Source organism: Zosterops lateralis, assembly GCF_965231275.1.
Source record: "Zosterops lateralis genome assembly, chromosome: 23".
In the NCBI taxonomy this organism is placed as follows: Eukaryota; Metazoa; Chordata; class Aves; order Passeriformes; family Zosteropidae; genus Zosterops; species Zosterops lateralis.
Window position 1 is genome coordinate 3,736,117 of NC_139783.1, and position 11,290 is coordinate 3,747,406.

The 11,290-nt window shown below is 49.0% G+C and overlaps 1 protein-coding gene across 1 annotated transcript; it reads left to right on the forward strand.

Moving 5' to 3' along the window:
* Positions 1-9,454: 9,454 nt before the first annotated feature.
* On the forward strand, positions 9,455-10,387 carry LOC310918403 (olfactory receptor 14J1-like; the record flags this gene model as incomplete). Its single annotated transcript, XM_083877260.1, has 1 exon — positions 9,455-10,387. The coding sequence occupies one exon, from the start codon at positions 9,455-9,457 to the stop codon at positions 10,385-10,387; it is 933 nt and encodes a 310-aa protein (XP_083733386.1).
* Between the last annotated feature and the right edge of the window lie 903 nt (positions 10,388-11,290).

Genomic DNA, 11,290 nt, shown 5'->3' on the forward strand with positions numbered 1-11,290 from the left:
CCCACCTGGTTTTAACAGATGGGAATGGAATACAAAATTTTGGTTCCATCTTGCATTGCAACCCAAGACTATTGGTCAAATGCATATTCATGAAGACTATACACTTTTAAATATTCCTTTGTGTGCACATTTTCTGGCAATTCTTTAGCTTAGTTCGACCCCTGACCTCATCTTCCTAAAATATGTGCCATAATTCAGATGTGATTTTGAGACTTTTGTGTTTTATTTCCTCTCAAGGCCACCTGGTCTGTGATTTGGCAGTTATTGATGGCCAAAGGGTTGGTTGTGGATTCCTCCTGGCTCTTTCTGTGTTACTTGCCTGGGTTTTTTTTCAATGTTATCTTAACATCCAGACACTTTAGTCGACGTTTTTCTTTGAATCAACATTAGCCATTTCACTATTGTCAGTCAGTTACAGAAATACAGGCATCAGTCATTATTTCCCAACCATAGTCACTTCTGCAAAGATAATTAGCACATTTTAATTTTTTAATAATAATATAGTCTATTAAATAGTATATCTATGTTGTTGTTTATATTTGTATTTGTATTTGTATTTGTATTTATATTTATATTTATTTTTATGATTATTGCGTTTATATTATATATTTATAGTTTTGTAATATACTCTATTTCAATATTTTGCACTACCATAAACTGTAATACATTTATCACACTGAAATATGCAATCTCCACAGGGATTAGGGTATTAACTGCTAAAGGGTGACAAATTAGACTATATCAAAAGCAGTTTAAAAGAGATTACAAACTGCAATGTGCCAAAAAAATTTGCAAAAGCCAAGATATAAGTGTGAAAGCCAAGAACTACACAGATATTTCTAACAGGTCTCCTGGTCTAACAGAACACCAGGACTGTGCTAAATGAGCAGATTGAAGGAATTACAAGGATGCATGCTAGGAGTACTGAGGACACATGGAAGGCTGTCTTCGTTTGAAGGACAGGGATCTGCTGGGGAGGGGCAGGGCCTCCCTAGAAATGGAGAATTCAAACCCCCTCCCTCCAAATTATTCTAATTTAGAAAAGGAAAGGGGCTTTCAGGCAGAGGGATGAGGTTAAGAAGAACAGTTCTTTACTAGTATATATAACAAGGCAAACAAACAACAACAACTACAGCATTAATAGCAAACACAACCAGGAACCTTGGGAGGCATTGTTTCACAAAGCCCGGGGCAGTCCAATCTCTTGGGACCCTGAGAGCACCAAGCTGGAAGAGTGGAAAAAATCCCGGGCTGGTGGATGGGACCAGAAGCTGTGCAGTGGCAGCTGGAATGGCAGGGATGTCCCAGCAGGGCAGGGCAGTGTGGGGTCACAGAGCAGCAAAAAGCCTCAAGGCAGCGCCGAAGAAACGGCGGCAGCGGGATGGGGCTGGGCCAGCAGGGCAGGGGGAGACGAGCTCAGAATTCCTGGGCACATGAGCAGGGGTTGGCAGATTTCACAGGACTGCACTTTGGTGGTCGCAGCAAACTCCTCCCACAGCAAGCAGCAGCCTGGCTGTCCTCTCCCCAACACCAAGAGCAAGAGAGGGAAGCTGCCCCCAGCCCTGTCCTTTTTCCTGCCTCAAAACTCACGTTATCTCCCCCTCCTGACTCTTGGCCACCTCTGTATTTTGGTCAAGCACCCAGAATGACTCAGTACTTAAACTCCTAGCAACTTATGGAGAAAAAAAAATCAGTAAATAAAAAAGGATCAAACCGAACTTCCAACACTCTCCTGCTCCAACTCATACTTCAGGGAACTTGGGCTCTGTTTTGGTTTGAATAGACAGGGATCTGCCAAGGAAGACTGGAGTCTCCCTTGGAATGTAAGCCCCCTCTCCTCCGTTTCAAATTATTGTAAATTTGCAATTAAAAGGCTCTAGGCAAAGATTTTGGGGATAGGTATAGCAGTTCTTTACTAGGGATATTAAAAATACAAATCTTTTAGTAGAAAAGAATAAGCAAACAAACAAACAAACAAGGAATCTCAGAAAACAAACAAACAAAACCAAAACAAAACAACTTAAAACTTGACAGAGTCAGAAATACAACCTGACACCCTGTTAGTCAAGGCGTTGGAAACAGTCCAAAGTCAGCCCTCCTGGAGTGGCAGAGGTGTCCTGTTGGAAGCAGAGATGGTCCTGTGGAGCCAGGGGTCCTGAAGTGGGTCCAGACTTCCTTTGGGAGTCTCATGGGAACACCAGAGTGCCTGATGACACCTGCGGCTCTTTTTTATCTCGGCAGAAATGGTTTGCCTTCTGCTCTGTGGTAGAGCATCTCATAATAGGGTGATGAAATGTGTCATGCCATTGCTGAGCTTTAATGGTGCGTTAACAGAAGATATTCCCATGGGGGTAGTGAAAGACTGAGCAGAGATTAGAGATAATACCCCACCCGGTTTTTAACAGCTGGCTTGTTATCAGAGAAGGGAGTTAGCCCCCCCCCTCCCCCCCACCCCCTTCTGGAGTTACAACAGATAAGATAAAACCTCCCCAACCGAGCTTTGCGCCATCTCTTTGATTTTGGTCAAGTACTTTTTAGGTATCCAACACTTCATCTCCTTGGTAACTTATGGGTAAAAATCTTTAAAGTAAAAAAGGAGCAAACCTAACCCCCAAGAAGCAGCCAGCCTGGCTCAGGGCACCAGCCTGCACTTCCTCACTTTGGAGTTCTGCAGTGGCTTTGACTTGCCTGATTGTTCTTGGGAGATATTCTTCTCTTTTATGCTTCATTGCCATGACTATCTGTGCATGCACTGAAGAGAAATGAACTCACTTTCTGGGGAAATGAGCAGCTGCAAGTTGAGGGTGTGAATTTTAGATGGTTGATAACTGGGTCTTGCAGGGCCTTGGGGCTGGCCATGGATTTCACAGCAAAGGCTGCAAAGACACTGGAACAGACTTGTCTCTGGATTTCTCAGTCCCTGTGGATTGGTTTTCAAAACCTGTGGATGTATTGCTGAAAGTCTCTAGGTGCTTGTTGAACTCCAGGAATTTTACCAGAGCAGACTTTCTTGGTTGATTTTCCAACCTATACTCTGAATTTTGAATTTGAACCATTCAAGAGTGTAAAATTGAATGAAGTTGGTTTTTATTTCTTCCCATGTCAGTAAAGGTTTTTTAACTTTGAGAACTTTTTTTAGTTTTCTGCAGGGGCATATGCTTGTCTCTGATGATTTTGCAGTTTTCTTCCTCAGTACTGTTTTCATTACATGACTTTTATCAGTATGTTATAAATGCTTAATGTCCGAAAAGTGTAATTCAGATAAATTTATCACAGCCCATAATCAGCCTCAAAGATTTTCCAGATTATCTGAAAGGGGGTATAGGTAATTTAAAGGTGTCAAATACCACAGTCACTTAGACCTTGATCTCTCAAAGTATTCATCAGCATTTTTTCAACAGTATTCTTTTCCATCTCCTTTCAATAAGAAAGGTCTTATTCCTGCCATCACGGTGTCCCACAATTAAAACCCCACAGCTCTGTTTAGTACCTGTAGGTAGTTGAATTGCACTGTTTCCTTTGAAACCAGGTACGTGTTTGGGCTGCAGCCCTTGAAAGAATTCCTGATTGCAACATAATTTTCTGTGTCACAGGAGATTACTGCTGCTGGGAGGCTCTGTGTTGATCTTTTGGAGAAGATAAATAATATTGAAGAATAAATCAAATGGAAAGCTGGGACAACAGAATCATTGATAGTTTTACAGATCTTAATTTTGTCAGTTTTACCTTCCTTTTATTTTTTTAAAAATAATTTTATTTTAAAGTGAAAATCTGTTTTTCAGCAAAAAAATTTTTGGAAGTTTAGTGGGCCATTCATTCACCCCAAATCTGGTACCTGTCCTTTTGACTCCATAATGACTCAGAAAATTTACAGTCATTGCTTTTGAACTTTTTCCTATTGCTTCTCTTATCTTTTTCTTATCAGTGGTAGTGCTTACGAAATTTGAAGGCCGATGTTTTGGGAAAAAAACCTTTTTAATACATCATCAGATTATTTTCATTGTGGGAAAGAGGTATTAGCTGGAAATAGATTCTCTTAGGAGCAGTAAGATTTTCTATTTTGAGGTGGTGATGTGTTGAAAGAGATTGATGGAAAGATTTGACCCATTTATCTCCATCTGGTTTTAGGGGGAAGATGTGCAGGCTCTGAAGAGCAGCATTTGATGGCCTCCAGTTGGGGAACTCCAAACCCAAGGTATCTGTTTGGGATACGTTGATTTCTGTAGAGCAGGTACTAAAGTTGGGGCCAGAGCTGGGAAGTGTGGCTCCCAGCGCAGAGCCATCATCTCCATAAAACCACTCCTCCAAAGTCCTGGCATATTTTGGGATAGCCTGCAGCTCAATAGTGAAAATCTAAGTCTTGTATAAAGAACAGAGAGGGAAAAGGGGAAAAAAGCGTCAACAGAAAGTAATTTGCATGTCTTGGGAGCAGAGAAATCATTTCAGTGAGCCGTCTCTGACAGAGAGTTTTGGAAAACTGGCACAGAGTTTTAAATTCACTGCAGGGAAAAAGCCAACTCCATGCTCAGGCCATGATATTTATCAAAAGCAAGTCTGTGACTGCAGGAACTCTCCTGCACAGAGGAATCCTGCAGGGCCAGCTGCTCTCCGGAAGGAGCCTGTGAGCTCCATCAGCCTTTTTGTCAAGCAGGGGCCAAGTCCCAAGTGTAGCAAGTGATTGAAAGATCCTGCCCAACCCCTGCCCAGGTGACCCAAGGTGAAGGGAGGGAGACCCCAGAGCCTTTTGGGGACACCTGGGACACACCTGGGAGCCCCTGAAATCCCTTTGGGAGACCCCAGACTCTTTTGGGGACACTTGGGAACCCCCGGACCCATTTGGGGAGCCCCAGGACCCCCCTGGGACACCCCCAAAACTCTCTTGGGACCCACCCAAACTCCTTTAGGCCCCCCTTGGGACACCCCCAGACCCATTTGGGGAACCTCCTGGGGGCCCCAGACCTTTATGGGGACACGTGGGCACCCCTAGGTTCTCCTGGTATCCCCCCAGACTCATTTGGGACACCCTTGACACCCCAGACCCATTGGGGGCGCCTGGGACTCCTCCACACCCATTTGGGGAGCACTTTGGGACCCCCTAAACTCCTCAGAGACCCCTTGGGACACCCCAAGACCCATTTCGGACTCCTCTGAGATCCCAGACCCATTTGGGGACTCCCAAAAACTCTCTGGAACCCTTTGGGACCCTGTCCCAGACCCATGTGGGGACACCTGGGACACACTTGGACGCCCAGACCCATTTGGGGACCCCCAGAGACCCTCAGACCCACTTGAAGATGCTCCAGGACCCACCTGGGACACCCCCAGACCCATTTGGTAACCTTTAGAACGCCCCAAAATGCCCTGGGGACACCACCCAGGCCCATTTCTGCCCCTCCCCCTCCCTTTCTCCACCCTCCCAGACCCCCCTGGGTAACTTAGGGGATATTTTCAGGTTATTTTGGAGATATTTTGGAGTAAATTTAAGGAATGTTTTGGGGTAATTTTGGCAATATTCTGGGACTATTTCTAGCTAATTTTGGCCTATTTCTGAGGTAATTTTTCTGAGATTTTGAGGATAATTTGGGGTAATTATGGGGATGTTTTGGGGTAATTTGGGGTTAATCTTGGTGTAGTTTTTTGGATATTTTTGGGGTAATTTTGGGGATGTTTTGGTGATATTTTGGGCTAATTCTCGTGTGATTTTGTGGTAGTTTTAGGGGATGTTTTGTGGTAAATTTGGGGTAGTTTTGGCTTTTTGAGAGTACACATTTTGATGATATTTTGTGGTAATTTTTGTGTAATTTTGTGGATATTTTGTGGTAATTTGGAGACAGGTGAGAGAAAATTCCCCAGGAATTTTCCGAAAAAATTCCCAAAAATCTGCGGGGGAGGTTGCCTAAAATGTACCTGAAATATTCCAAAAAAGTTCCAAAAAATGTGTGGGGAATGTTTCTCTAATCCCCCAAAACCCATCTCTGTGTGCTCAGCCTGTGCTCAGCACCCGGCCCCAGCAGTGTCCCAGTGCCAGCCTCTGTGGCATCGGTCCCCACAAGGGGTTTCCATGGCAATGGCCAGGCCAGGTGACCCAGGTGTGGTGTCCCAGGGAGGGCTGCCATGGAAACAGTGGCCAGCCCTGACCCTTTCTGTCTGTCTGAGCTGCCTTTGGCCCTGGCAGTGGCGTTTGCTGCTGGTCCCGCAGCGCCTGAGCAGCCAGCGCGGCACAGGGCAGGTGGCCATGGCACAGCCCCCAGCAAGGGATCCCCTCTGCCTCTGGGCACTGACACCAGCCCTGAGCAAGGGGCCCAGGCAGTGGGCTCAGGGCAGTGCCCGTGGCCACAGCCCCTTGCCATGGCCCAGGCCAGCTGGGCATGATGATCCACCCTCACTCCTGGCCCAGGCCAGCCCTGCACTGCCCTTCCCCACTGCCTGTCTGCACACAAGCACTTCCAGGCCTCTCTGCATTGCCCTTGCCCTCACTCTGGGCTCACTCACACACCTCCCAACAACCCACCTGCAGCTTGGAGCTGCAAGGAGTTCAAAGCTTGTCTGGCCTTCAGGAGTTGGTCAAAATCTGCCTTCAGCCAACTCTGGATTTGTGTTTATTGCAGAACTTCCTGTATGTCTAAAACATTTCTTGCATGGTTCTGCCTTGGGGAAGGGGAACCTCCTTGGTGGCCCCTTGGCCTTGGCACACACTTGAGGAGTGTGTTGTTTTCAGTGGGGAAACTGAGGAGTTTAAACTGCTAAAAAAAAAGATAATAAACTGATTTTTGCCTGTGTACAATCAGTTTTCCAAGCAAAGCATGTCTCAGGTGAGTGACGGAAGGCAGGATGGTGTTGAGGAATGTGTGGAGCGAGGTTGTCCACACTGCCTCAGAGCTCAAGGCATAGCTGCTCTTGCCAGGACAAACCGCCCTAGGAGAGTCCCTGGATCAATATCAGTTACTGAATGCTGCAATCACCTCTTCTCTAAAGGGAACAGTAATAAAATACATCCTTTCAAATAGAAATGTGTATTTCCTAATAGCTCTTGGAAAGTTTTCTCCATAACTGCAGTAGGAAACCTTCCTAATGAACTGCACCAGACCAGAAGGAAATCAAGGCACAGTCATGGTTTGTCAGGACTTGTTTGATCCTAATGAGCCCCGTGGTTCATTTGGTGCTGAGCCCTTGAACCTCAGGGCCTGAGAGGAGATTGCACAAACCTTTCCAGGAGTCGAAGTCAGAAGAAAAACCCAAAGTGTCTGGAAGCATTAATGGGTCCCACTGAGGTCCATCCCCAACACAGGTTCCTCATGGAGTCCTTGGAGTAGAGAACTGGAGGCCAGGATTACACAAAAACCTCTCAGAGACTCAGTGTGGGAAGGAACATCCAAAGTACCTTAAACACCTTGAGTATCTCAAAGCATTAATGAGCCCCACTGCGTGTCAATGCAAAGCTCCCAAGGGACTCATTAAATCAGATAATTAGAGGCCAATTATCACACACAGCACTCAGACTCAGTGTCAAAAAGTAGTTCCTTAATAAACTTTGAGTAGTGTGAAGTGCTAATGAGCCCCACTGCGTGTTTGTACTGACTCAGAATCCCAAGGGACTTGTTAAAGTAGATAATTGGGGCCATGATTGCACAAACCTCTCATAGAGTCAGTTTTAAAAGGGAAACTCCAAGTACCTTAAAATAACTAAAGTCTCTTGAAGCATTAATGAGCCCCACTGAGTGTAATGACTGACAAAGCCTCTCAAGGGACTAATTACAGCAGATAATTGGATTGCACAACCTCCCAGAGATTCCAAAACAAAAGCAAAACCCAAAGTCCTTTGAAGAACCTGCAGTCCCTGGGAGCATTAAGGAGCCCCCCAGGGCCATTCCTGACCAAGGCTCCCCAGGGACTCCTTCCAGCAGATCCTTGAGGCCACTGGGATGGGAGGGGGATGCTGAGGGCAGGACAAGGGGCTGAGAGTGCCCAGCCTTGCTGGGGCTGTGCCAGGAGGCCCCAGGGCCTCAGGACAAGGTGTCTGCTCACAGCCCTTGGTGGCACAGAGGCTGCTGTGCCCCAGTGCACCAGGACTTGGCTTCTCTTTGTCTCCCCCTGTCATCTCTGCCCCAGAGCAGAGTTCTCTGCTCTGCCTGGGGCCTGGGGACACTTGCTGTCTCATGTCCCTCAGTGGGACCCATTAAAACTTCAAGAAACTTTGGAGTTGGATTCTGACCTGGAGCTCTGGAGAGATTTCTTCAGCTCCCTCTCAGGGACTGATATTCAGGGCCTCATCACCAATCCCCGAGAGGGTCATTAAAGTCCTTGTGCTGTGTTTGTGCTACTGAGCTGGGCTGGGCTCCTGGCACAGAGGCAGCTCCTGGCAACCAAGAAGAGCTTAAAACCACATTTCTCTTGATGAGCAGCTCTTCTCCCAGCCCAGCAGGGCTGGGGCACTGCCTGCAGCCACCCCGGGCACAGCACACAGGCACAGAGAGCTTCAATCACTCAGGGCTGGGAAGGGGCTCAGAAGTGCCTGGGGGAGAATCACTCCCAGCCCTTGGCACAGGAACCTCTGGCTGCAGGACAATGCAGCTGCAGCTCCTGCAGTCCTCTCCTAAAGCTGGAACATGCCAATGCCTACAGACTCTGTGAGTACATTCTCTGCTTCTCTCCTGTGTAGAGCAGCCAGGGGTGCCCAGGGCTGTCCTGCAGAGCAGGGTCCTGCAGCCCAGGGTGCTGTGCTGGGGCAGGGACTCTGCTGCCTGCCAGGGACAGCTCTCAGCCAGCCCTGGGAGCTGCTCCCAGCACTGGGGGACAAGATCTGGGTGGAAGGAGACAGCTGGTAAGGCTTGGAAGTGTTCTCCTTGTGTGGTGAGGATGCTCTGTTTTTCAGGACTGCTTCCAACATGACATTTAACTGCAGAACATATCCAAGTAGATTATGCAGGGAGCAAAGCGAGGCAGAGGTACAAAAATGGGGAAATCCTGAATTTTAATCTACATCTCTGAATCTCCTGGATGGGAAATTGCACATAGATATTAATCTCTCAGTTCAGGTTGAGAAAAAGTAACACAATTTTCTCTCAGATCCTACTAAACCAGGCAGTGACAGAAATCAGCACAGGGCCCCTTGCAGGCAGCACCAGAATCACTTTTCCAGCCTCCTCAGGGTTGCTCTGAGGTTGCCATCAGAGCCTGCAGAGCCAGAGCTGCCCCTGGGCAGTGCCTGAGCTGGGAGGGCTCTGCAGGGCAGAGCTGAGCCCCCAGGGCTGGGCTGGGCTCTGGCAGCACTGGCAGGGCCCAGCCCTGGGCACAGGGAAGCAGCTGCAGGCAGGGACAGCTCCAGGCAGCAGAGCCCTGGGCAGGCAGTGGGGGGAAAGTGCCACCAAGCTGGGCTGGGATATTCAAAGTCCTCTCCAAACTGAACTATTCCATGATTACTCTTTTTACAGATCCCCATACCAAGACACCACAAATGTCCAACAGCAGCTCCATCAGCCACTTCCTCCTGCTGGCATTGGCAGACACGAGGCAGCTGCAGCTCCTGCACTTCTGCCTCTTCCTGGGCATCTCGCTGGCTGCCCTCCTGGCCAACGGCCTCGTCATCAGCGCCGCAGCCTGCGGCCACCACCTGCACAGCCCCATGTTCTTCTTCCTGCTAAACCTGGCCCTCAGTGACCTGGGCTGCATCTGCACCACTGTCCCCAAAGCCATGCACAATTCCCTCTGGGACACCAGGGACATCTCCTACACAGGATGTGCTGCTCAGCTCTTTTTCTTTCTGTTCTTTATCACAGCAGAATTTTATCTCCTGACCATCATGTGCTACAACCGCTACGTGTCCATCTGCAAACCCCTGCACTACGGGACCCTCCTGGGCAGCAGAGCTTGTGCCCACATGGCAGCAGCTGCCTGGGCCAGTGCCTTTCTCAATGCTCTCCTGCACACAGACAATACATTTTCCCTGCCCCTGTGCCATGGCAATGGCCTAGGACAGTTCTTCTGTGAAATCCCCCAGATCCTCAAGCTCTCCTGTTCACGCTCCAACCTCAGGAAACTTGGGTTCATTGCAGTTAGTGCCTATTTAGCACTTGGGTGTTTTGTGTTCATTGTTTTCTCCTATGTGCAGATCTTCAGGGCTGTGCTGAGGATCCCCTCTGAGCAGGGACAGCACAAAGCCTTTTCCACCTGCCTCCCTCACCTGGCCGTGGTCTCCCTGTTTGTGAGCCCTGCCCTGTTTGCTCATCTGAAGTTGCCCTCCAACTCCTTCCCATCCCTGGATCTGGCCCTGTCAGTTCTGTACTCGGTGGTGTCTCCAGCCCTGAACCCCCTCATCTACAGCCTGAGGAACCAGGAGCTTAAGGCTGCAGTGTGGAAACTGATGACTGGATGGTTTCAGAAACATTAAACTGCTGGCCTATTTCTGCAATTAATTTGTAATAAAAGTATTCTTTGATAATTCTTGTTGATTTCATTTTGGAGTTCCTCTTTGTTTGTTTTACTTCATAATTCTTAACCAGAAAGAAATGTCACTGTTTGTGCCATTTCTCATTTTATTTCTCTCGACCATCCCTGTGGCCACAGACTGTGTCAATGAGGGGCTGTACTCTTGGTGGCTTTAAAGGAACTCAAGGATCTGCCAGCCAAGTTTTCAGCAGAGATGCCCCTTTTGTTCCCTTCTCTGCAGCTGCAGCAGCAATGTCTGTGTGCAGAGCTGGGGGCAGATCAGGGCTGGCACAGCAGCTGTGCCCAGGAGCAGCAGCCCTTGGTGCTGCCAGTGCTGCTGCCGTGGCCCTGCCCCGCTGCCCTCCTGGCCCTGGTGTTGCTGTAGGGCCTGAGGGCTCTCGGGGCCGGGCACAGGGCTGGGGGTGGCAGTGCCGGGGCTGCAGCAGGGACAGGCCATGGGCACTGCTGGGGCAGCGCTGACGCCTCAGGGCAGGGCCTGGGGGCTCCAGGCTCCTTGCCCAGGCTCTCTCCAGAAGACGCCCAGGCCAATGCTCAGCACAGAAAAGCCCCGGGAGCAGCCCCAGGCTGGCCCTGGGCAGGCTGGGAGCAAACAGCAGGGCTGGGGCTCTGCAAGGGCCCTGGGGGAGACAGGCAGGAGCAGCAGAGCAGGGGCTGATCCATCCCCACTGCGCTGGACACCCCAGGGCAGCGTCCCAGAGCGTCCTCATGCACCTGCCAACAACATCCCCCCTGGGCAGCCCTGGCCTCTCCCCCAGCTCACGCAGGGGCCGCATCCTTGCAGGCACAGACACGGCAGCACTGCCTCAGGAGCCCCTGTTTGCACTGCCCAGAGCAGGCCTCAGCA